Source organism: Oncorhynchus kisutch, linkage group LG17, assembly GCF_002021735.2.
Source record: "Oncorhynchus kisutch isolate 150728-3 linkage group LG17, Okis_V2, whole genome shotgun sequence".
Taxonomy (NCBI): domain Eukaryota; kingdom Metazoa; phylum Chordata; class Actinopteri; order Salmoniformes; family Salmonidae; genus Oncorhynchus; species Oncorhynchus kisutch.
Window position 1 is genome coordinate 77,991,205 of NC_034190.2, and position 27,035 is coordinate 78,018,239.

Sequence of the window (27,035 nt, forward strand, 5' to 3'; positions counted from 1 at the left end):
CCCTTAACCAGTGCGCCACATAATTAAATTATGATCAGACCATGCTATAATTTAGTCAATGATCTTCAGGGAATGTGTTGTGCAGGCTTGGCACTACTATTCTTCTGTTTCTCAAGATGCCTAGCTCCTCCCCCAAGGCGGTCCTGTCCTCTACATAAGAAGAGCTCCATAGGCAGGTAGCTCTGTTGAGTGACTGTTGTGTATGAGCACAAGCGGTCTCTCTTTTTAGCCCAGGGTAAGGTGTAAGAGCTTCGATCGAAGATGTCTCTTATGGAAGATCTTCTCCTCCAGGCTCCAAGCATGGTGACACTGCTGGGGGCTGTGCTGTTTCTGCTCGTCCTCTACCTCCTCTCCTCTAGTTCCAGCTCTGAGGAACATGGGAAGGAGCCTCCAGGACCCAGGCCGCTGCCCCTGCTTGGTAACATGCTCCAGCTGGATCTCAAAAGGCCCTACCAGACCCTCTGTGAGGTGAGATATTAATAAGTCAAAGGCTTGCTTGCTTGAACTATTCCATTTCAAGTACCTCCTTTCAAGATATTGACTCACAGTACCCAGCTAGCACATTTGGTTTATTGGAAGTTGTGGAAAATATGTTTGTTGTTTCACATTATTTGTGGGAATGAAGCATACGTTTCCTGACTGGTAAAAATAATATTTTTTTTAACCCTTGTGTAGTCTTAACATTCTGTATCCTCCCCTTGTCCTAAGGGTAAAAAATGACCCGTCTTCACTAAACCCCTAAAATAAAGTAGATCAATTGAATTTTAAACCCCAAATCTATTTTGCATGAAGAAACAAGCTGTCATTCGTCATAAACTTTGTGAACATCTGGGTTCTTCCTCTTCACAATGCAGAAAGACACTGTGGACATCACTCATTTGTATTACAACAAACCTGTCATCATTGTTTTCTTTACTAAAGTAGAGCTTTATTATTATTAGCTAAAGGTACTGCATAGGTGTTAACTTATTATGTTTAGCAAGAGATAGAACCTGTATAGTCTAAGAAAGTAGCAGAAATGTACAGAAAGTAGATTTGAATGCATTTTATTGAAGGGAAACAACAACAGTCTTGAACTGTTTTGGAAACATAGTGATATATTCTTATATTCTGTACAATGAGGAGTTCAACTACAAAATACTAGTCTTCTCCCATTTGTTTAACCATTGCCCCCACCCACAAGGTGTATAAACAACAACAATTATAAATAACAAAATAATATCCTAGATACAAAACAAATACTGTACATGAGGAACATAAATCAATCACCTCTAACTGCTCCAGGAGCACCCGCCTCTTGTTCTGCTTATCAGGCATCCAGGTAGGGTTGATCTTGTTCATATCACAAAGGCATTGTATGAGGACACATCAATGATGTTATGGAAGATGACCAGGGGCCAGCGGGCAGTCATCCTCCTGCAGCTGTAAGTTCCAATCACCTTGTCCAGGTTGTCCACGCCTCCTTTGTTGTGGTTGTAGTCCAGGATGATGGCTGGCTTCCTGTCCTCACGATCACTGATCTCAGCAGTTTTGTGCATTGTGCTCAGGACGACCACATTCTTGTTCCTCTTTGGGAGGTAAGAAACTAGAGTGGTGGTGGGGGTGAAGGCAAACTTTGATGAGAAGGCCTCTCCTCCCCTTGTTGCGAGAAGTGCAGGGTGGAGCTTAGGCTTGTAGAAGGCCTCTCCTCCCCTTGTTGCGAGAAGTGCAGGGTGGAGCTTAGGCTTGTAGAAGGCCTCTCTACCCCTTGTTGCGAGGAGTGCAGGGTGGAGCTTAGGCTTGTAGAAGGCCTCTCTCCCCCTTGTTGTGAGGAGTGCAGGGTGGAGCTTAGGCTTGTTCTTTCTAACTGTGCCAACCATGGTGATCTTCCTCTTCAGGAGCTGCTGGCTGAGTTCAATCAGTAGCACACATCATCTCAATTTCTCATTGTGTTTGTCTTTGTTGGTTTTGTGGTGTGTAAATGATTTTATATCTGCCGGATCAAAAATGACCCTAAGACAATCTTTGTACCCAGGTGGTGTACATCTTTCATGGAAATATTAACAAAGGCAATGTTTCAATTTTTCTAATGTTGGGATCACTTTAGGAAAAGTCATCACATTTCAAGTTGGAGTTTCCTCTGTTGTTAAACATAGTGGCAGGTCATTTTGTACCCTTAAGACAACACAGGGTTAAATGTTCTGAGAAGAGAAGTGAACATTTTGAAGAAAATGTTGGTTATTTTTTGTGTTTTTAATAACTTCCGCATAAATTTAGCTGAAAGTTTCAATAAGACTTTGTTGCTTTCTTGAACGTTTTGAGCACAGACAGGACACATGGAATTTCATTTCATAAGGCATTAATAATGAAACACATGTATTTTTTATTGTGACAGCATCAGTGAGATTCAAACCTGTAACCCTCTGCTCTCTATCAATGGAATTAGTTCACAGCATCACCAAGATGGAGCTAGCATGCCATGTTTTAAAAAATCATACAAATCTGTTAATTGTAGCGTATTCAAACAAACCCCATCTCTAAGGAAACACGCACTCATTAAGATCAGGTGTGGTCAATTAGTGGGTGCAGCCAATCACACCCAAACACACTTAACAAGATAGAGGATAGAGAGAGTTTTGTTGATGCTGAGAATGAAATGTATGTTTTTAAGTAACATTCTTAGAACATTCTCTGAATGTTATTAAAGTTTTCTTGTGGTTTTTATGGAAAGTTTTCTAAACGTTCTCAGAACATTTTGAGAACATGACTTTAAATAAAACCACGAGGAAACCTGTACGAATCAATATGAGGAAGTACTGAAATTCCCACAGAAGAACGTTGTTTCTTAACGCTCTTTGAACAATTTAAGAACATGATTTTTAATAGAACCATGAGGATATCTATGGGAAATGTTATGCTGAAGTACTGAAATTCCCATGAAGAACGTTATTCCTTAATTCCTTCCTCAGAACATTATGTGCTAGCTGGGTATTTACATGATCAGTCATTCATTTCTGGAAGGTAACACAATAATCTTGTTTGTCAAACACTGACCTCAGAAGTTCATAGGCTCACATTTTACGAGGCATTTTTATTTGAATGGAAAGGATTTGATCTGTCTAAACCTGGTCTTTTGGCTTATTTTATGTTCTACAGCTGTCCAAGAAATATGGCTCGGTGTTCACAGTTCACATTGGACCCAGAAAAGTGGTCGTTCTCGCAGGATACAAGACAGTCAAGCAAGCACTGGTCAACCATGCAGACGAGTTTGGGGACAGGGGCATCGATCATTTGTTTAGTGAATTAAACAAAGGACACGGTAATGTCAGATAACTGATTCTCAGGCCTACTACGTTGCAAACCTTGACAATGGACAGTTAAGCAGGCATGCTTGGTGCCATACTGTAAAAACCAACAACATTATACAGTACCAGTCTTTCAACGGATTTCCTTAATTTCTTTTACTATGTTCTACATTGTAGAATAATAATGAAGACATCAAAACTATGAAATAACACATATGGAATCATGTAGTAACCAAAAAGGTGTTAATAAAAATCCGAATATATTTTATATAAGAGATTATTCAAAGTAGCCACCCTTTTCCTTGATGACACCTTTGCATACTCTTTGCATTCTCTCATCCAGCTTCACCTGGAATGCTTTTCCAACAGTCTTGAAGGAGTTCCCACATATGCTGAGCAATTGTTGGCTGCTTTTCCTTCACTCTTCATTCTAAGTCATCCCAAACTATCTCAATTGAATTGAGGTCGGGTGACTGTGGAGGCCATGTGATGCGGCACTCCATCACTCTCCTTCATGGTCAAATAGCCCTTACACAGCCTGGAAGTGTGTTTTGTCATTGTCCTGTTGAAAAACAAATGATAGTCCCGCTAAGCTTAAACCAGATGGGATGGCGTATCGCTGCAGAATGCTGTGGTAGCCATGCTGGTTAAGTGTCCCTTGAATTCTAAATAAATCACTGACAGTGTCACCAGCAAAGCACCCACACACACTCACACCTCCTCCTCCATGCTTCACGGTGGGAACCACACATGCGGAAAATCATCCATTCACCTGGAACCAAACATCTCAAATTTGGAATCAGACCAATGAAACGATTTCTACTGGTTTAATGTCCATTGCTCATGTTTCTTGGCCCAAGCAAGTTTCTTCTTCTTATTGGTGTCCTTTAATAGTGGTTTCTTTTCAGCAAATCGACCATGAAGGGCTGATTCAGGCAGTCTCCTCTGAACAGTTGCTGTTTAGATGTGTCTGTTACATAAACTCTGTGGAGCATTTATTTGGTCTGCAATTTCTGAGGCTGGTACCTCTGCAGCAGCGGTAACTCTAGGTCTTCCTTTCCTGTGGGAGTCCTTATGAGAGACAGTTTCATCATAGCACTTGATGGTTTTTGCGACTGCACTTGAAGAAATGTGTCGTATTGACTGTCATTTCTCCTTGCTTATTTGAGCTGTTCCTGCCATAATAAGGACTTGGTATTTCACCAAATAGGGCTGACTTCTGTATACCACCCATACCATGTCACAACACAACTGATTGGCTCAAACTTATTAAGAAGGAAAGAAATTCTACAAATGAACTTTTAACAAGGCACACTTGTTAATTGAATTGCATTCCAGGTGACTACCTCATGAAGCTGGTTGAGAGAATGCCAAGAGTGTGCAAAGCTGTCAGCAAGGCAAAGTGTGGCTACAATGAAGAATCTCAAATATAAAATGTATTTTGATTTGTTTAACACTTTTTTTGGATCCTACATGATTCCATTGGTGTTATTTAATAGTTTTGATGTCTTCACTATTATTCTAGAATGTAGAAAATAGTACAAATAAAGAAAAAGCGTTGAATGAGTAGGTGTGTCCAACCTTTTGACTGGTTCTGTACATGATGCTCTTCTGTGTTCAACCGACTCTAACAACCCCAAATATCTTACAAATATTTTATTTTCTCCTGACTTCATAAAAATATGAAGAAAAGAACAGATTTAGTTTGAAACCTCCTACTTCCATTAATCTGTGCTTCTTAAAATGGATTTGTATTCCTTTAAGAATGTCACTCAACTACGACATCAGAACAATATTGTTCTACTCTACTTTTTAATAGGTATTGTATTTGCAAATGGAGATTCATGGAAAGAGATGAGACGCTTTGCCCTTACAAACCTTAGAGACTTTGGAATGGGCAAGAAAGCGAGCGAGGAGAAGATCATTGAGGAAGTTCACTACTTGATTGAAGTGTTTGAAGAACACAAGGGTAAAGTTCTTATATCAATAACACAAACAAAATAAGTCTTAATCTTTTCTCAGTTTTTCTCATTTCGGTTCTGTTTTTCGCTCTTTGTCACAGGTAAAGCATTTGACACAACCCAGGCAATGAATTACGCTGTCTCCAACATCATCTGCAGCATTGTGTACGGCAGCAGGTTTGACTACTCTGATCCACGGTTCCGACGCTCGGTGGATCAAGCCAATGAGTCCATCCGACTCGGAGGATCTATTTCAATACAGGTACGATACCGTGCTAATCATGTTTACTTTGAGAACAATGACAGACACACTAGATTAAATTAGTCCAAGTATAATATATACAGACAAAATAGAAGCTCATTTTTGCTTTGCTTTTTATTTAAAGTTGTACAACATGTTCCCATGGTTGGGCCCCTTGCTGAAGAACAAGACACTTATCTTGAAAAATATTGCCGACAACAAGGGGGAGATGAAGGAGCTGGTGAGGGGGCTGAAGGAGACTCTCAACCCGCAGATGTGTAGAGGCTTTGTGGACTCGTTCCTTGTCTGAAAACAGACCCTGGAGGTATAAAGCGTTATTACAGTTATAAGCATGTCGTTTCTTGGAGTGAATAACTAGGGAGTCCAGTGGGAGATGATTTAGAAATAACTGCTCTTGTTTACTGAAACATGTTTGTTTATCTATTAAAAGGAATCAGGCAACATGAACTCTCATTACCACACTGAGAATCTCATACACACTGTGGCCAACCTGTTTGGTGCTGGTACCGACACCACGGGGACAACCCTGCGCTGGGGTCTGCTGCTCATGGCCAAGTACCCCGATATACAGGGTAAGAGTTGATACTCACACACTCACCTGACAAACATACCTCAGACAGTGCATTTGGAAAGTATTCAGACCCCTTCACTTCTTCCACATTTTGTTACGTTACAGCCTTATTATAAAATTGATTCAATTGTTTTTATTTCTCATCAATCTACACACAATACCCCATAATCACAAAGCAAAAACAGGTTTTTAGAAATTTTTGCAAAAAAGTGAAATATCACAGACTATGCTCTGTACTTTGTTGAAGCACCTTTGGCAGCGGCTACAGCCTTGATTCTTCTTGGGTATAACGCTACAAGCTTGGCACACCTGTATTTTGGGAGTTTCTCCCATTCTTCTCTGCAGATACTCTCAAGCTCTGCCAGGTTGGATGGGGAGCGTCGGTGCACAGCTATTTTCAGGTCTCTCCAGAGATGTTCTATCGGGCTCAAGTGCGTGCTCTGGCTGGGCCAATCAAGGACTTTCAGAGACTTGTCGCGAAGCCACATCTGCATTGTCTTGGCTGTCTGCTTTGGGCCGTTGTCCTGTTGGAAGGCGAACCTTCGCCCCCAGTCTGAGGTCCTGAGCACTCTGGAGCAGGTTTTCATCAAGGATCTCTCTGTACTTTGCTCCATTCATCTTTTCCTCGATCCTGACTAATTTCCCTGCCGCTCAAAAACATCCCCACAGCATGGCGCTGCCACCACCATGCTTCACTGTAGGGATGGTTGTGGCCAGGTGATGAGAGGTGTCTGTTTTCCTCCAGACGTGAGGCTGCCACTCTACCATAAAGACCGAATTGGTGGAGTGTTGCAGATATGGTTGTCCTTCTGGAACATTCTCCCATCTACACAGAGGTACTCTGGAGCTCTGTCAGAGTGACCATCAGTTCTTGGTCACCACCCTGACAATTCCTTTAACCTCATGGCTTGGTATTTGCTCTGACATGCACTGTCAACTGTGGTCCAATCAAGTTGTAAAAGCATCTCAAGGGTGAAACAGGATGCACCTGAGCTCTCATAGTAAAGGGTCTGATTACTTATGTAAATGAGGTATTCATGTTTTTTTTTTTTTATACATTTACAAAAAGATCTATAAACCTGTTTTCACTTTGTCATTATGGGGTATTGTGTATAGATTGAGGACATTGAGGAAATGTTTTTATTTAATCAATTTTAGAATAAGGCTGTAATGTAACAAAATGTGGGAAAAGTTAGGGGGTCTGAATACTTTCCGAATACACTGTATATCCACAACTCAATCTCTTATAGCTCACTTGCATAACGTGTGCAAACTCCTCTATCTGTATTCTGTCTCTAAATGTTGTCTGTCACTAGCAGCATCATATTAAAGTTCTGAGTATCTGTAAATGTACTTGGCAAATAAAGGTGATTCTGATTTGAAGGACCTTTGTACAGAAAGTGTATGATTGCAGTTCTGTAAGACAATTCCGCTTTTACTCGCTGTAAACATTGGCAAATGTCCCACCTGAACCACAGGTCTTTGAATTGAATCCAAGTGAATGAACAGATACAGACTGAAGATCATTCAGATTTTATAGTAACTTTATCCCTCCTCTTCCTTTTTATTCCAGACCGGGTCCAAGAGGAGATAAGCAGAGTCATAGGAAGTCGTCAGGCCTTGGTAGAGGACAGGAAGAACCTGCCCTACACTGATGCAGTGATCCATGAGACCCAAAGACTGGCCAACATTGTACCCATGTCCATCCCTCACACCACCAGCCAAGACGTCACCTTCCAGGGATACTTCATCAAAAAGGGGACTGATGTGTTACCTCTGCTGACATCTGTCCTGCGAGATGAGAGCGAATGGAAGAGCCCTCACACCTTTAACCCCGACCACTTTCTGGATGAGGAAGGTCGATTCGTCAAGAAGGATGCCTTCATGCCCTTCTCTGCAGGTGAGTCCCACTGTGTGTTTCCTTAGTAACACTATCATTCTGACATCCTTCTATGGTGGTCAATTAACTAATTCTGATATCCTTCTATGGTGGTCAATTAACTAATTCTGACATCCTTCTATGTTGGTCAATTAACTAATTCTGATATCCTTCTATGGTGGTCAATTAACTAATTGTGACATCCTTCTATGTTGGTCAATTAACTAATTCTGATATCCTTCTATGGTGGTCAATTAACTAATTCTGATATCCTTCTATGGTGGTCAATTAACTAATTGTGACATCCTTCTATTTTGGTCAATTAACTAATTCTGATATCCTTCTATGGTGGTCAATTAACTAATTCTGATATCCTTCTATGGTGGTCAATTAACTAAATCTGATATCCTTCTATGGTGGTCAATTAACAAATTCTGATATCCTTCTATGGTGGTCAATTAACTAATTCTGATATCCTTCAATGTTGGTCAATTAACTAATTCTGATATCATTCTATGTTGGTCAATTAACTAATTCTGATATCCTTCAATGTTGGTCAATTAACTAATTCTGATATCATTCTATGTTGGTCAATTAACTAATTCTGATATCATTCTATGGTGGTCAATTAACTAATTCTGATATCCTTCTATGGTGGTCAATTAACTAATTCTGATATCCTTCTATGTTGGTCAATTAACTAATTCTGATATCATTCTATGTTGGTCAATTAACTAATTCTGATATCCTTCAATGTTGGTAAATTAACACATTTTGATATCCTTCTATGTTGCTCAATTAACTAAACCTGATATCCTCATTGCTTTGGCTCAAAGAGAATTGAGGGGATGGAAATTAGATTGAAGCAATGTGGAATAGACATTGAATTGACGTTTGTGCCCAGTGGGAATATTGATATTTGTCAATTATAGGAATCTACACATCTATTGTCTTCATGTTGTCTTCATCTTCCTCTTCCAGGTCGTAGGGTGTGTCTAGGAGAGAGTCTGGTCAGGATGGAGCTCTTCCTTTTCTATTGTCCTCATGCAGTCTTCCTCATCTTCCTCTTCCAGGTCGTAGGGTGTGTCTAGGAGAGAGTCTGGTCAGGATGGAGCTCTTCCTTTTCTATTGTCCTCATGCTGTCTTCCTCATCTTCCTCTTCCAGGTCGTAGGGTGTGTCTAGGAGAGAGTCTGGTCAGGATGGAGCTCTTCCTTTTCTATTGTCCTCATGCTGTCTTCCTCATCTTCCTCTTCCAGGTCGTAGGGTGTGTCTAGGAGAGAGTCTGGCCAGGATGGAGCTCTTCCTTTTCTATTGTCCTCATGCTGTCTTCCTCATCTTCCTCTTCCAGGTCGTAGGGTGTGTCTAGGAGAGAGTCTGGCCAGGATGGAGCTCTTCTTTTCTATTGTCCTCATGCTGTCTTCCTCATCTTCCTCTTCCAGGTCGTAGGGTGTGTCTAGGAGAGAGTCTGGCCAGGATGGAGCTCTTCCTTTTCTATTGTCCTCATGCTGTCTTCCTCATCTTCCTCTTCCAGGTCGTAGGGTGTGTCTAGGAGAGAGTCTGGCCAGGATGGAGCTCTTCCTTTTCTATTGTCCTCATGCTGTCTTCCTCATCTTCCTCTTCCAGGTCGTAGGGTGTGTCTAGGAGAGAGTCTGGCCAGGATGGAGCTCTTCCTTTTCTATTGTCCTCATGCTGTCTTCCTCATCTTCCTCTTCCAGGTCGTAGGGTGTGTCTAGGAGAGAGTCTGGCCAGGATGGAGCTCTTCCTTTTCTATTGTCCTCATGCTGTCTTCCTCATCTTCCTCTTCCAGGTCGTAGGGTGTGTCTAGGAGAGAGTCTGGCCAGGATGGAGCTCTTCCTTTTCTATTGTCCTCATGCTGTCTTCCTCATCTTCCTCTTCCAGGTCGTAGGGTGTGTCTAGGAGAGAGTCTGGCCAGGATAGAGCTCTTCCTTTTCTATTGTCCTCATGCTGTCTTCCTCATCTTCCTCTTCCAGGTCGTAGGGTGTGTCTAGGAGAGAGTCTGGCCAGGATGGAGCTCTTCCTTTTCTTCACCTCCCTCCTGCAGCGCTTTTGTTTCTCTCCTCCTCCCGGGGTAAGAGAGGAGGATCTGGACCTCACACCATCCCTGGGGATCACCCTCAGTCCTTCACCTCACCAGTTGTGTGCTGTGAGCAGGGTCTGAGATGAAAGTCTGGGTCCAATGTATATTACACACTAAACTCTCAACTTTAGACAAACATACTGCAGGAATATGCTGAAAAACTATGTTGTCACTGCCCATGGACATGAATGATATGAATATATACCTGGCTACAAGGATCTGAGGTTTAAAGCTGATTGGACCAAAATGAACTGAAGCAGCTTTTGTAAACCATTCGGAGGGGTTTTGCTGTCCTAGATGCTGACACCTTTATGATGTCTGAGGGGCATTTGTTTAAAACCATCAATGTTGATCTAGAGACAAACACTCAAACAACCTTTTAGGGATACCCTAGGTGGGGTCCTCAGTAAAATGTCAATGTCCGCAGGAAGTGTACGTTATGATTGAGAGACCAAACTTGGACGTTAGGATCTTATTCTTAGACTGCAAGTGCCCTTATCCCCACTGAGGTCCATAGAAGTCATATCCTTACCCACCACTCCAGGGAAAATATTCTTGGTTTGTAATTCAAGAATTCAAGAATACAGTCCTAAGAACAGTCACATTTGTAATCTGAAAGTCCCCAAAATATGGCCTAAAATTTTCATCTAAATGTATAAAAGTGTAAACTCTAATCTAGTGCCCTCTATACTGCTAGTTGTACTGTCAATACTTGGCACTTTTTTTTTACAGCACAACTGTATGACTTATAGCTCAGTGTTTTTCCACCGATCCTGCTGACCAAAGAAACTCAGACATTTCAATTTTGTTTTACAATCGGGGGAAATTATCCAAATGTTTAATATGCTTTTACTTTTTAGTGCTGTCATTAATTTATTGAATGACAAATACTAAGTGTTAGTGAAGGAAAGGTAGACACATTGGCACTTTTTGAAAGCTTTTCTAAAAATAGGTAGCTATGTAGATGTATATGCAGATGATTGTTTATGTATCAGTAGTGTCACTTGTCACGTCAATCAGGGACGGTCTGGGGTGGGGTGGGTGAAACAGTGTCAATCACATCCAAACATGGGAAACCAGGTGTTTGGTGTCGTTCCAGTTGTCCCATTCCGGTCATCACTATGAGCCATCCTACACTAATCATTCTCATGTGAGATATATGTTAGCAGTTTAAATACTTACACACCCGTTCCCCCATCCTTCACTTTGCCCTTATTCAAGGATAACTGTATTATATTATAATATATAAATATATATATGTAATAGCTGTATGTTTTTTAAAGTACCTAATCCATTGCTGAGACTGTATATTTAGCTGGAGGAAAAGAAATCCAATACAAATATCAAATAAATAAATACATGAATCTTCTTTATTTCAAATGTTATGCACTCTTAGAAAAAGGGGTGTCAAAAGGGTTCTTCAGCTGTCCCCATAGGAGAACCCTTTCCAATTTCAGGTAGATCCCTTATGGAAAGAGTTTTACATGGAACCCAAAATGGGGGTTCTACCTGGAACCAGAAAGCGTTCTCCAAAGGGAAGACAGAATAGGTTTGCCCGTCATTCTTGAGCAGGAGGGGCAAAGTTCTCCCCAAATTTGTGGTATCCAATTGGTAGTTACAGTCTTGTCCCATCGCTGCATCTCCCATACGAACTAAGGAGAGGCGAAGGTTGAGAGTCGTTTCATCCTCCGAAACACATCCCAGCCAAGCCCCACTGTTTCTTGACACAATGCCCGCTTAACCCGGAAGCCAGCCGCACCAATGTATCGGAGGAAACACTGTACACCTGGCAACCATGTCAGCGTGCATGCACCCAGCCCGCCACAGGAGTCGCTAGAGCACAATGGGACAAGGAAATCTCTGCCTACCAAACCCTCTCCTAACCCGGACGACGCTGGGCCAATTGTGCGCCACCTCAAGGGTCTCCCAGTCACAGCCAGCTGTGACACAGCCTGGGATCGAACCTGGGTCTGTAATGATGGCTCAAGCAATGCAATGCATTGCCTTAGACCGCTGCACCACTCAGGATGCCCCCACAAATTTATCTTAACAAACATCGGTCCCCCAAAAAATGCGTCCCTCTGACAGTATTAGGTATGGAAGATGAACCCCAGGGCTATGTCAGAGGGAACTTTTAATGGAAAAATAATAATAACTTTGAATTTACAAGCATATACATATGAAATATTTTAATTCCCTTTATGTTCTCTTTATGTATTTGCAACAACCATTCCTACTACGATTACGTATATCCTCTCCTAGTCTTAGCGACTGAGCACCATTCAGTTTGTTTCTGCAGGTACACTAACGAATCAAATCAAATTTAATTTGTCGCATATACATGGTTAGCAGATGTTAATGCGAGTGTAGCAAAATGCTTGTAACACATGTATCTATTAACTTCGTGTCAATTTGGCTCAACGGGGGGGGGGGGGGGGGGGGGGGGGGGGGGACTCACGAGAGGGGCTATCAGGTCTCCAAGGCCAGGGCTCAGGAGCTAAGCCATGGGTGCAGGAGACACTGGGCAGCATTGGCCCTCCTCTTGGGCTGGAAGTCCAACATGCACAACAGGAAGTCAGAGAACAGAGAGGCCTCCTTCAGCAGGAAGTTGTATTTCTCCACTAGCACCTCATACAAACCCCAGGACCGCAGCACCCCGATACGATTCATTTCACCTGGGAGACCACGCAACAGGGGGGAGAAGAAAGAGAGATGGTAAAACAGAGAGGAGGGTGAGGAAGGAGAGAGGAGGTGAAACAGAGAGGAAGGAGAGGAAGGACAGAGGAGGGTGAGGAAAGAGAGAGAGGAGGTGAAACAGAGAGGAAGGAGAGGAAGGAGAGAGGAGGAAGAGGAAAGAGAGGGGAGGTGAAACAGAGGAAGGAGAAGAAGGAGAGAGGAGGGTGAGGAAAGAGAGAGGAGGTGAAACAGAGAGGAAGGAGAGGAAGGAGAGAGGAGGAAGAGGAAAGAGAGGGGAGGTGAAACAGAGGAAGGAGAGGAAGGAGAGAGGAGGGAGAGGAAAGAGAGAGGAGGTGAAACAGAGAGGAAGGAGAGGAAGGAGAGAGGAGGTGAAACAGAGAGGAAGGAGAGGAAGGAGAGAGGAGGGAGAGGAAAGAGAGGGGAGGTGAAACAGAGAGGAAGGAGAGGAAGGAGAGAGGAGGGTGAGGAAAGAGAGAGGAGGTGAAAACAGAGAGGAAGGAGAGAGGAGGGAGAGGAAAGAGAGGGGAGGTGAAACAGAGAGGAAGGAGAGGAAAGAGAGAGGAGGTGAACCCTTTTTGGTTCCATGTAAAACTCTTTCCACAAGGGATCTACCTGAAATCGGAAAGGGTTCTCCTATGGGGACAGCCGGAAGAGGAAAGAGAGAGGGTGAAACAGAGAGGAGGGTGGGGAAAGAGAGGGGGAGAGAGAGGAAAGAGAGATTGTGAAACAGAGGATGGAGATGAAAGAGAGGAGGGAGAGGAAAGAGAGAGGAGGGGGATGAAAGAAAGAGGAGGTGAAACAGAGAGGAGGAGAGGAAAGAGAGGGAGAGGACAGAGAGCAGACCTGAAACAGAGAGGAGGGAGAGGAAAGTGAGATGACAGAGAGGAATGAGAGGAAGGAGAGAGGAGGGAGAGGAAAGTGAGAGGAGGGAGAGGACAGAGAGAGGAATGAGAGGAAGGAGAGAGGAGGGAGAGGAAGGAGAGAGGAGGGAGAGGTAAGAGAGAAGAATGAGAGGAAGGAGAGAGGAGGGAGAGGAAAGAGAGAGGAAGGAGAGGAAAGAGAGAGGAAGGAGAGAAGAGGTGAAATAGAGAGGAAGGAGAGGAAAGAGGAGGGAGAGGAGGGAGAGGAAAGAGGAGGGAGAGGAAAGAGAGAGGGTGAAAACAGATAGGAGGTAGAGGACAGAGGAGGGAGAGGAAGGAGAGAGGAGGGAGAGGAAAGAGAGAGGGTGAAAACAGATAGGAGGTAGAGGACAGAGGAGGGAGAGGAAAGAGAGAGGAGGGAGAGGAAAGTGAGAGGAGGGAGAGGAAAGTGAGAGGAGGGAGAGGAAGGAGAGAGGGTGAAACAGAGAGGAGGGAGAGGAAAGAGAGGAGGAAGAGGAAAGAGAGGAGGGAGAGGAAAGAGAGAGGAGGGAGAGGAAAGAGAGAGGAGGGAGAGGAACGAGAGGAGGTGAGAGGAAGGAGAGTTAAGGTGAAACAGAGAGGAGGGAGAGGAAGGAGAGTAGAGTTGAAACAGAGAGGAGGGAGAGGAAGGAGAGTAGAGGTGAAACAGAGAGGAGGGAGAGGAAGGAGAGTAGAGGTGAAACAGAGAGGAGGGAGAGGAAGGAGAGTAGAGGTGAAACAGAGAGGAGGGAGAGGAAGGAGAGTAGAGGTGAAACAGAGGGAGGAGGGGAAAGAGAGGTGAATAGAAGGAAGCTTTTTGAAAAAAGTATTTGATGTAGTTTTTTCTTCAATTAAACACAATAATTTGTCACATCAAAAAGTTCGAATAATTTGACTGTTTTCAATGCAATGTCCTTCACTCACCTCTGCAATTGAAGTACTCCACTGAATATTTCCCAGACAAGGCTACTGCTGCTGGGATTTTGCCAAGGAGTTCAATTATATGAGCGATGTGGTCTGGAGGGAACAGAACCAAAATCCCACTGGATAAAACAACTAAGCAAAAGTCACAAAGTGGACACAATGTTATCTCCATCGAATCCTGTGTCAATATTTTCCACGCCTACCTTCCTCTAAGGAAAAGGTCTTCCCAGCTTTGGGCTCAAACAATGAATCTCCAGTGACCAACTCAAACGCCTAGAATAAAAAGAAGAGAAGTTGAATGGCCAGGAACTATTCTGCAGCGGCACCTACTTAGCTTAGGGGGGGTGAACTGGAAGAGTAACCTAACAGCAGGAGTTAAATGATCCAAGTGAATCAGAGGGCACCGGAGAGATCATGGTTGTACTTCAGTGAAGCTGCAAACATATGCAGACATAAGTGTTGTTGGTGATGGTGGTTGTATGGTGGTTTTATGGTGGTTGTATGGTGGTTGTATGGTGGTTGTATGGTAGTTGTATGTTGGTTGTATAGTGGTTTTATGGTGGTTTTATGGTGGTTGTATAGTTGTTGTATGGTGGTTGTATGGTGGTTTTATGGTGGTTGTATAGTGGTTGTATGGTGGTTGAGTGGACGTTGACTCTCACCAAGCAGGCTACACTCCAGATGTCTGCTGGTGGGCCGTAGTCAGAGCCCAGTAGAACCTCTAGTGAGCGGTACTGACAGGTCTGGATCTCCTCACAGAAATGTTTGTACTGGAATGTCACACAGAGCAAAGGCACAGAGTAAAATACAGTTCTGATCCCAGCGCAGTATTCCACAATAGTCCCTCTTATTTTGCAATCACTCCAGTGTTAATCTGCTAAATTGTAATTATCCGCCTACCTCCTCATGCCTTTTGCACACAATGTATATAGACTCTTTTTTTCTTCTACTGTGTTATTGACTTGTTAATTGTTTACTCCATGTGTAACTCTGTGTTGTCTGTTCACACTGCTATGCTTTATCTTGGCCAGGTCACAGTTGTAAATGAGAACTTGTTCTCAACTAGCCTACCTGGTTAAATAAAGGTGAAAAAAAACACACAAAAAACAACTACTGATCAATGTAAAATACGGCAAACTTTTAAAAAAACTACGTATTTGTGATAAATGCATGGGGCCCCTCAATTTTATGCACCTCCGCTAATGCTGACTGACTGATCAATACCCACCACCCAACAGGAGCTTCCCAGGTCAGCAATCTTTACTGTGACCTCCTCCAGACTGATGGGAGACACCAGGTCATTCTCTGGATAGACAGTAAGAGATGAACAACAAACAGTAGAGGGTTATGATCCGATTGAAACACTTCAACAGCATACTGGACACAGTCAATCTGAAGTGACAAACAGGCAGAATACACATTACATCTACATCTAAAGGTGACAAAGAAACAGAATACTAGCCTTCAGTAAAGTGTCATGTGCAGTAAACAGATGTATCATCTGGTGCGCTCAGTGATGACATCACAGAGTTCTAGAATATCTGTAGCTGAACAGTCACATGACCTTACAGACTTCTAGAGTATCTGTACATGAACAGTCATGACCTTACATAGTTCTAGGACATCTGTAGCTTAACAGTCAAATGACATTACATAGTTCTAGAACATCTGCAGCTTAACAGTCACATGACTACAGAGTTCTATAATATCTGTAGCTGAACAGTCATGACTATACAGAGTTCTAGAGTAACTGTAGCTGAACAGTCACATGACCTTACAGAGTTCTAGAGTAACTGTAGCTGAACAGTCATGACCTTACAGAGTTCTAGAGTATCTGTAGCTGAACAGTCATGACCTTACAGAGTTCTAGAATATCTGTAGCTGAACAGTCATGACCTTACAGAGTTCTAGAGTAACTGTAGATGAACAGTCACATGACCTTACAGAGTTCTAGAACATCTGTAGCTTAACAGTCATGATCTTCCAGAGTTCTAGAATATCTGTAGCTGAACAGTCATGACCTTACAGAGTTCTAGAGTAACTGTAGATGAACAGTCACATGACCTTACAGAGTTCTAGAACATCTGTAGCTTAACAGTCATGATCTTCCAGAGTTCAAGAATATCTGTAGCTGAACAGTTATATGACCTTACAGAGTTCTAGAGTAACTGTAGCTGAACAGTCATGATTTTACAGACTTCTAGAATATTTGTAGCTGAACATTCATAACTATACAGAGTTCTAGAGTAACTGTAGATGAACAGTCACATGACCTTACAGACTTCTAGAACACCTGTAGCTTAACAGTCAAATGACATTACATAGTTCCAGAATATCTGCAGCTTAACAGTCACATGACCTTAGAGTTCTAGAATATCTGTAGCTGATTAGTCACATGACCTTACAGAGTTCTAGAATATCTGTAGCTGAACAGTCATGACCTTACAGAGTTCTAGAATATCTGTAGCTGAACAGTCACATGACTTTACAGAGTTCTAGAATATCTGTAGCTGAACAGTTATATGACCTTACAGAGTTCTAGAATATCTGTAGCTGAACAGTCACATGACCTTACATAGTTCTAGAATATCTGTAGCTGAACAGTTATATGACCTTACAGAGTTCTAGAATATCTGTAGCTGAACAGTTATATGACCTTACAGAGTTCTAGAGTAACTGTAGCTGAACAGTCATGACCTTACAGAGTTCTAGAGTAACTGTAGCTGAACAGTCATGACCTTACAGAGTTCTAGAGTAACTGTAGCTGAACAGTCATGACCTTACAGAGTTCTATAATATCTGTAGCTGAACAGTCATGACTATACAGAGTTCTAGAGTAACTGTAGATGAACAGTTATATGACCTTACAGAGTTCTAGAGTAACTGTAGCTGAACAGTCATGACCTTACAGAGTTCTAGAGTAACTGTAGCTGAACAGTCATGACCTTACAGAGTTCTAGAGTAACTGTAGCTGAACAGTCATGACCTTACAGAGTTCTATAATATCTGTAGCTGAACAGTCATGACTATACAGAGTTCTAGAGTAACTGTAGATGAACAGTCACATGACCTTACAGAGTTCTAGAGTAACTGTAGCTGAACAGTCATGACCTTACAGAGTTCTAGAGTATCTGTAGCTGAACAGTCATGACCTTACAGAGTTCTAGAATATCTGTAGCTGAACAGTCATGACCTTACAGAGTTCTAGAGTAACTGTAGATGAACAGTCACATGACCTTACAGAGTTCTAGAATATCTGTAGCTGAACAGTCACATGACTTTACAGACTTCTAGAATATCGGTAGCTGAACAGTCATGACTATACAGAGTTCTAGAGTAACTATAGATGAATAGTCACATGACCTTACAGAGTTCTAGAACATCTGTAGCTTAACAGTCATGATCTTCCAGAGTTCAAGAATATCTGTAGCTGAACAGTTATATGACCTTACAGAGTTCTAGAGTAACTGTAGCTGAACAGTCATGATTTTACAGACTTCTAGAATATTTGTAGCTGAACATTCATAACTATACAGAGTTCTAGAGTAACTGTAGATGAACAGTCACATGACCTTACAGACTTCTAGAACACCTGTAGCTTAACAGTCAAATGACATTACATAGTTCCAGAATATCTGCAGCTTAACAGTCACATGACCTTAGAGTTCTAGAATATCTGTAGCTGATTAGTCACATGACCTTACAGAGTTCTAGAATATCTGTAGCTGAACAGTCACATGACTTTACAGAGTTCTAGAATATCTGTAGCTGAACAGTCACATGACTTTACAGAGTTCTAGAATATCTGTAGCTGAACAGTTATATGACCTTACAGAGTTCTAGAATATCTGTAGCTGAACAGTCACATGACCTTACAGAGTTCTAGAATATCTGTAGCTGAACAGTTATATGACCTTACAGAGTTCTAGAATATCTGTAGCTGAACAGTCACATGACCTTACAGAGTTCTAGAATATCTGTAGCTGAACAGTTATATGACCTTACAGAGTTCTAGAATATCTGTAGCTGAACAGTTATATGACCTTACAGAGTTCTAGAATATCTGTAGCTGAACAGTTATATGACCTTACAGAGTTCTAGAATATCTGTAGCTGAACAGTTATATGACCTTACAGAGTTCTAGAATATCTGTAGCTGAACAGTTATATGACCTTACAGAGTTCTAGAATATCTGTAGCTGAACAGTTATATGACCTTACAGAGTTCTAGAATATCTGTAGCTGAACAGTCACATGACCTTACAGAGTTCTAGAATATCTGTAGCTGAACAGTTATATGACCTTACAGAGGTCTAGAATATCTGTAGCTGTACAGTCATGACATTAGAGTCCTAGAATATCTGCAGCTGAACAGTCACATGACCGTACAGAGTTCTAGAATATCTTTAGCTGAACAGTACTCAATCATATGACCTTACAGAATTCTAGAAAATCTGAAGCAAAACAGTAATTTGACCTTACAGAACCGCTTATTTTTAATAAAGTCACCTTGTACGATGGAGATTTACATGCGTAGCAAAACGTCACGTCAGGGTAAACCTACTCGAATCACAGCCCTTAATTTAAGTGTTCCTAAAATCTCCCATGGGAAAAATGATTGGAACCATTTCCCTGTTTGTCCGCTATTTTTGATGGGTATTATGACACCTCCAATGTGGGGTTCTATTATGTAGCTGAACAGTGAACACTACCTGCTCTACTCATCGACTTCCCAGGGAATGGAGGACATGCACTGCCCCCTGCTGTCTGTTTTGGGTTCTGCTCCTCCAAACAAAGCAGTATATTTTCAGGCTTGATGTCTGTGTGGATGATTTTACATTGAGTGTGCAGGTAGTCCAACGCCTGAAGAACCTACAGGGAGAGGGTGATGGCACTGTTAACACAAAACAGCTCCTGCATCAAACTAAAGACGCATCCAGACAGTGTGGTGATTTCGATAATGCCGTTTCTACTCATCTTCTATGAACTCCGTCACTCTCTGACCTGAGCAATGACCTGTTTGACCCAGGAAAGCGATAGTCCTGGGTTCCCAAAACAGACCTGCCAACAGCAGAGGTCTGGTCCTAACAGCTCCAGCACTAAGCATACATCTACACACAGGAGGTCAAGGAACCAAACACATCTGAACTCTGAACTTTGACTCCTCATTGTGAGACTGTCAGATTTTGCTACAGGTGTGTGTGTGTGTGTGTGTGTGTGTGTGTGTGTGTGTGTGTGTGTGTGTGTGTGATGACTGTGCAGTCTAGGGAAGGATACGGACTCCGTTGACCCCAGCTATCTTAAACTCATCCAGCAGTTGGACTATTCTCCGGCTGTGTGGGTGACGAGCCGTGGGACCACTGGCCTGAGGGGGGAGAGGGGGGGGGGAGACTTCAGAATCCGGACTATACTGACAAGAACTTGTTTAAATAGAAAGATAAAGATGGGTCTGTATGAGACAAGGGAGAAAAATAATGAACCTTGAAAACATGGGATGGCTGTGAATAAGTCTGTCAGAGAAAGATAAATAACATGAGGTGGACTAAGAGTAAAAATAGTTACTACTGTTTGTCCTTAGGGGTTGAGGACGAGAAAGAGATAGAGGAAGCAATAAATAACCTAAGGTGAGAAATCAGAGAGAAGAAGAGACTCACACAACGTAGCAGAGTCAGTTCATCTTGCCCAGCCTGTGTGAATCCTTCTCCACTCTTCAAAACCTTCACGGCCACTCGCCTGCCCAACCTGTACACATAGAGTTGACTTTTAATCACACTGCAGCTTTCACTGTAGGCCAAGAAGGGGAGATTTGAGTATATGCTGACACTGCAACATAGTGAATGTACCTGAGATCCAAGCAGAGCCAAACAGTGGCGAAGTATCCCCAGCCCAACTTAGACACAACCTGGTATCTCCTGTTGAAGGTGTCTCCAATGTGAACAGGGTGGTACCCCCCTATTGAAACATGCAGGATGAGAACAATAGATGTTATACCTCCAACTGCTGTATTTACTGTCTGGTAACAGACTATGTCTATGCTGGAATGGAATGAATAGGACAGAAAGACATGTACGGAGAAAGACAGAGTTAGTATAGCGGTAGGTAGGTAGCCTAGCTCATGGGATAGGGGGCAGTATTTTCACATGCCCAAAGTAAACTGCCTGTTACTCAGGCACAGAAGCTATGATATGCATATACTTGGATTTAGATAGAAAACACTCTAAAGTTTATAAAACTGTTAAAATTATGTCTGTGAGTATAACAGAGCTGATATGGCAGGCGAAACCCCGAGGACAAACCATAAAAAAAAAATTACCATTCTTTTCAATGGCTAGTACTATAATTATAATTATAGTACTTTATTATACTTATAAGTCCTCCCAAATTGCAGTTCCTAGGGCTTCCACTAGATGTCAACAGTCTTTAGAAAGAGTTTCATGCAGATTTTTTGAAAAATGACCCAGAAATTGTAGTTTTTCTAGGTGGCTCCCATTTTGGCTGTAGTGTTTCCAAGCGCTTGGAAGAAAGCATATTCTCCGGAAATGAACATACTATTCTCCGTCTTAAATTTTATTTGAGTAAATTTTATTTGCGTATTAGCATACCTAAGGTTTAATTATAAACGTTGTTTGACTTTTTTGGAAAAGTTTATTAGTAACGTTTGGGATACATTTTGTATGCATTTTGACTGAGTGGATCTGGATGTGTTATTGACTGAAGCGTGCCAGCTAAACTGAGTTTTTATTGATATAAAGAAAGACATTATCCAACAAAAGGACCATTTGTGATGTAACTGGGAATTTTTGGAGTGCCAACAGAAGAAGATCATCAAAGGTAAGGCATTTTTTTATATAACTATTTCTGACTTTCGTGTCGCACCTGCCTGGTTGAAATATGTTTTTCATGTGTTGGTATGCGGGGCTCTGTCCTCAGATAATCGCATGGTATTCTTTCGCCGTAAAGTATTTTTGAAATCTAACACGGCGGCTGGATTAACAACAAGTTCAGCTTTATTTTGATCTATTACACTTGTGATTTTATGAAAGTTAAATATTTATAGTAATTTAACTTGAATATGGCGCTCTGCAATTTCACCGGATGTTGTCGAGGTGTCCCGCTGGCGGCACGCCTTTCCCAAACAGGTTTTAAGAGCTTTGGGCCAGTAGCGGAGTTAGTATAGCGGTAGGTAGGTAGCCTAGCTCTTAAGAGCTTTGGGCCAGTAACAGAGTTAGTATAGCGGTAGGTAGGTAGCCTAGCTCCTAAGAGCTTTGGGCCAGTAGCAGAGTTAGTATAGCGGTAGGTAGGTAGCCTAGCTCTTAAGAGCTTTGGGCCAGTAACAGAGTTAGTATAGCGGTAGGTAGGTAGCCTAGCTCCTAAGAGCTTTGGGCCAGTAGCAGAGTTAGTATAGCGGTAGGTAGGTAGCCTAGCTCTTAAGAGCTTTGGGCCAGTAGCAGAGTTAGTATAGCGGTAGGTAGGGCAGCAGGTAGCCTAGCTCATAAGAGCATTGGGCCAGTAAACGAAAGGTAGCTGGTTTGAATCCCTGAGCCGACTAGGTGACAAATCTGTCTATGCCCTTGAGAATAGCACTTAACCCTAATTGCTCCTGTAAGTCCCTCTGGATAAGAGCATCTGCTATATGACCAAAATGTAAATGTACAGCCATAACGGACCATGGCAGTATTCTCTGGGGTCCTCTCTGTCCAGTGACTCCTCTTGCTCCATCTGTTCCAAACGACTCAGCTTATCAAGTCCATTCGATGTCCCAGGTTTACTGCTGCAACACACACATGCCAATACACATACTGTACAAACTTACTGTACACACAATACTGTACTCACAATACTGTACACATAATACTGTACACACGCACTGTCAGCCTGTCTGATCCTACACAGGGCAGAGATGTGACCCCTCTGTCAGCCTGTCTGATCCTACACAGGGCAGAGATGTGACCCCTCTATCGATGTCTGGTTGCTGGGAGCAGACAGGAACACTTCCCTGGCTGTTCACAGGGAGACGGCAGGACTCAGAATGGGATTTGGACATTAAACTATAGTCTTCAGCCAGAGGTAAAATTCAACAGGATATGCTGTATCAAATAAGTGTTCTATAAATAATTCAACAGGATATGCTGTATCAAAATAGTGTTCTATAAATAATTCAACAGGATATGTTGTATCAAATAAGTGTTCTATAAATAATTCAACAGGATATGCTGTATCAAATAAGTGTTCTATAAATAATTCAACAGGATATGCTGTATCAGGTGAGTGTTCTATAAATAATTCAACAGGATATGTTGTATCAGGTGAGTGTTCTATAAATAATTCAACAGGATATGTTGTATCAGGTGAGTGTTCTATAAATAATTCAACAGGATATGTTGTATCAGGTGAGTGTTCTATAAATAATTCAACAGGATATGTTGTATCAGGTGAGTGTTCTATAAATAATTCAACAGGATATGCTGTATCAGGTGAGTGTTCTATAAATAATTCAACAGGATATGTTGTATCAGGTGAGTGTTCTATAAATAATTCAACAGGATATGTTGTATCAGGTGAGTGTTCTATAAATAATTCAACAGGATATGCTGTATCAGGTGAGTGTTCTATAAATAATTCAACAGGATATGTTGTATCAGGTGAGTGTTCTATAAATAATTCAACAGGATATGTTGTATCAGGTGAGTGTTCTATAAATAATTCAACAGGATATGCTGTATCAGGTGAGTGTTCTATAAATAATTCAACAGGATATGTTGTATCAGGTGAGTGTTCTATAAATAATTCAACAGGATATGCTGTATCAGGTGAGTGTTCTATAAATAATTAAACAGGATATGTTGTATCAGGTGAGTGTTCTATAAATAATTCAACAGGATATGTTGTATCAGGTGAGTGTTCTACCATGGAGGCTGCTGAGGGGAAGACGGCTCATAATAATGTCTGGAATGGTATCAAACACGTGGTTTCTATGTGGTTGATACCACTCCATTGACTCCATTACAGCCATTATTATGAGCTGTCCTCCCTTCAGCAGCCTCCACTGGTGTATTATAAATATTGCCTTGGTGTGTGTCTTGTGCAGATCTATCTATAAAAATCACAGCTTTTCTGAATGATTTATTTACAGTCAACTATCTTCTTCAGGACTGTCTTTCAGCATGTTTTGGCTCCAGTTTAGAGCGATGATATTGGCCCAGGTCCTCGACCCAGTGAAATAACGTCACCTCCACAGGCACTAAAATAATCCACATATTCCCAATGTGTGCCAGGTGAGATAAACATGGACCTCCTGCCTCTTTGGCCATGGAAACAAACGTTATCAGTTGGCTGACAGCCATTTTGCATTGTTTCGCTATGGTTTTAGTCATCAATCTAGCAAGAGGGCAATATTTTATTAATGTAGTAGTGTTTCTTGACTAAAACCCCCAAAATGTATCATATTACTCCAGTGCCAGCCTGGGTTCCTGTTAAGGCTAGGGCTGATTTCAAGGTTTTACTACTAACCTACGAAGCATTACATGGACTTTCTCCTACCTATCTCTCTGATTTGGTCCTGCCATACATACCTAAACGTACACTACAGTCACAAGACGCAGGCCTCCTTATTGTCCCTACAGCAAACAGCTGGAGGCAGCGTTTTTTCCTATAGAGCTCTATTTTTATGGAATGGTCTGCCTATCCATGTGAGAGACGCAGACATGGGCTTGACTTTTACATCTTTACTGAATGTCGGTCCTATGATTGAGTGTAGTCTGGCAAAGGGGTGCGAAGGTGAACGGAAAGGCACTGGAGTGACGAACCATCTCTGCTGTCTCTGCCTGGCCGGCTCCCCTCTCTCCACTCGGATTCTCTGCCTCTGACACTATTACGGGGGCTTACTAGTGCTCTTCCATGCCGTCCCTAAGAGGGGTGCGTTACTTGAGTGGGTTGAGTCACTGATGTGATCTTCCTATCTGATTTTGCGCCCCCTCGGCCTCATGCTGTGTAGGAGATTTTCTTGGGCTACACTCAGCTATACTCAGGGCAGTAAGTTGGTGGTCTATTGATATCCCTCAAGTGGTGTGGGGGCTGTACTTTGGCAAAGTGGGTGGTGTTATATTCTACCTGGTTGGCCCTGCCCGGTTGGCCCTGTCCAGGGGTATTGACGGACGGGGCCATAGTTACCCCGGCCCCCTCTGTCCTCAGTCTCCAGTATATATTCTGCAATAGTATATGTACCAGGGGGCTAGGGTCAGTCTGTCCGATCTGGTGAAATTATCCTGTCTTACCTGGTGAAATTCTCCTGTCTTATTTGGTGAAATTCTCCTGTCTTATTTGGTGTCCTGTGTGAACTTAAGTATTCTCCCTCTCACTCCCTATATATATATATATATATATATACACACAGTGGGGAGAGCAAGTATTTGATACACTGCCGATTTAGCAGGTTTTCCTACTTACAAAGCATGTAGAGGTCCACTTATTTATTCAACGATTGTGACACCCAGCTTAAAATCCCAAACAGCAAGTAATGCAGATGTACAGTAGAAGCACGGTGGCTAAGAAATAATCCCTAGAAAGGCAGGAATCTAGGAAGAAACCTAGAGAGGAATCAATATCTGAGGGGTGGCCAGTCCTCTTCTGGCTGTGCCGGGTGGAGATTATATTAGTACATGGCCATTAAGGCCAGATCATTCTTCAAGATGTTCAAATGTAGATAATTGGCCCTCTTTCTGGGACTCACCCACAAACAGGACCAAGCCTGGCCTGCTGAGGAGTGACGGACTCCATCCTATCTACCAACATAGACTTGGAGACTTGCAAGCCGAAGAACACCATCCCAACCGTGAAGCACGGGGGTGGCAGCATCATTTTGTGGGGGTGGCAGCATCATATTGTGGGGGTGCTTTGCTGCAGGAGGGACTGGTGCACTTCACAATATAGATGGCATCATGAGGCAGGAAAATTATGTGGATATATTGAAGCAACATCTCAAGACATCAGTCAGGAAGTTAAAGCTTGGTCGCAAATGTGTCTTCCAAATGAACAATGACCCCAATCATACTTCCGAATGTGTCAAAATGGCTTAAGGACAACAAAGTCAAGGTATTGGAGTGGCCATCACAAAGCCCTGACCTCAATCCTACAGAAAATGTTTGGGCAGAACTGTAAATGTGTGTGTGAGCAAGGAGCCCTACAAACCTGTCTCAGTTACACCAGCTCTGTCACGAGGAATGGGCCAAAATTCACCCAACTTATTGTGGGAAGCTTGTGGAAGTCTACCCGAGATGTTTGACCCAAGTTAAACATTTAAAGGCAATGCTACCAAATACTAATTGAGTGTATGTAAACTTCTGACCCACTGGGAATTTGATGAAAGAAATACAAGCTGAAATAAATCACTCTCTGCTATTATTCTGACATTTTACATTCTTAAAATAAAGTGGTGATCCTAACTGACCTTAGACAGGGAATCTTTTCCACAATTAAATGTCAGGAATTGTGAAGAACTGAGTTTAAATTTCTTTGGTTAAGGTGTATGTACATTTCTGACTTCAACTGTATATAAATAAATATAGTGCCCGATTTCGGCGATTGTCAGTTTAAGATTAACGCAAAAATATAATTTGGTTTCCTTTTACTGAGGCAGGCTCAACCACAGGGTTAAATCTCAATGCTGCATCAAAAAAATAGTATAATACAGGAGGTATTCTGTGACAAAAACTTTATATACATGTGAGTATCAATCACAATCCAGAGTGGTGAATAGGTAACAGGCTCAATCCATTATGAGGACACTGCATCAGAGAGACGCACCTTTGAACAAGTCATAATCTGTGTACAGAATGTCCCTCTACAATCTGTAGTCTATGGATCATAACAAGTGTAATTCAAATGGACTGTTATGAAAGGAGCATGTGTAAAGTGTTGAGAATAAATTATACTTACGGTTTCTGGGCTGCCTGTACAGAAGTCCGATCTGAGCACATGACTGAATAGGACAGTAGAACTCTGACTGACAGTGACCAGTTAGCTGTGTTTAAGTATGAGGAGCCGGCTTTGTCTAAACACGGAAATCCCCAATATCTCTCTCTCTCTCTCGTTCTCTCGTTCTCTCTGTCTCGGTCTGTCGATCTCTCTCTCTCTCTCTCTCTCTGAGGGCTTCTGTACAACACTGAGATATCAGCTGATGTAAGAAGGGCTTTATAAATACATTTGATTTGATTTGTAGTATATCTCTCCACACTCATATGGAAAAATACTATAGACTACTATAGACTACTATAGTACTTCCTATATAAGGCTGTAAACTGTAGTATACTGTAGAATTCTATACTACACACTGTAGTATCCCTAGATCATGTATAGTACTTACTATAGATTATTGTAAATACTACAGTAATGTCCGCAAAAACATTAGTACACAAAACACTACACTTTTTTAACTATAGTAAATACTACAGTATTTAATTTGCTTATACCCTGCCCATTTCCC

The 27,035-nt window shown here is 42.1% G+C and overlaps 1 protein-coding gene and 1 pseudogene across 1 annotated transcript; one reads left to right on the forward strand and one right to left on the reverse strand.

Annotated features, from left to right (window-relative positions):
• The first annotated feature begins 246 nt into the window (after nucleotides 1-246).
• On the forward strand, nucleotides 247-9,339 carry LOC109908349 (cytochrome P450 2K1-like; annotated as a pseudogene).
• A 2,069-nt stretch (nucleotides 9,340-11,408) lies between these two features.
• LOC109907087 (SRSF protein kinase 3-like) lies at nucleotides 11,409-26,782 on the reverse strand. The gene is made up of 12 exons (XM_031794689.1): nucleotides 26,489-26,782; nucleotides 22,222-22,325; nucleotides 20,398-20,506; nucleotides 20,209-20,296; nucleotides 19,832-19,919; nucleotides 19,559-19,665; nucleotides 19,267-19,426; nucleotides 15,784-15,860; nucleotides 15,218-15,325; nucleotides 14,759-14,828; nucleotides 14,556-14,648; nucleotides 11,409-12,731 (listed from the first exon to the last, which is right to left on the reverse strand). Exons 1-12 carry the CDS (start codon nucleotides 26,527-26,529, stop codon nucleotides 12,547-12,549), a joined length of 1,230 nt encoding a protein of 409 aa, XP_031650549.1. The 5' UTR covers nucleotides 26,530-26,782; the 3' UTR covers nucleotides 11,409-12,546.
• Nucleotides 26,783-27,035: the final 253 nt, after the last annotated feature.

Bases quoted from the DNA above. Each gene is read 5' to 3' on its own strand.
- LOC109907087 (XM_031794689.1), bottom strand. From the start codon at position 26,529: ATGTGCTCAGATCGGACTTCTGTACAGGCAGCCCAGAAACC. The intron at 20,507-22,221 runs GTCCGTTATGGC...ATGTTTCAATAG, and splicing joins CCCCAGAGAATACTGCCATG to GGGGGTACCACCCTGTTCAC. The intron at 20,297-20,397 runs GTACATTCACTA...CTATGTGTACAG, and splicing joins TGGCTCTGCTTGGATCTCAG to GTTGGGCAGGCGAGTGGCCG.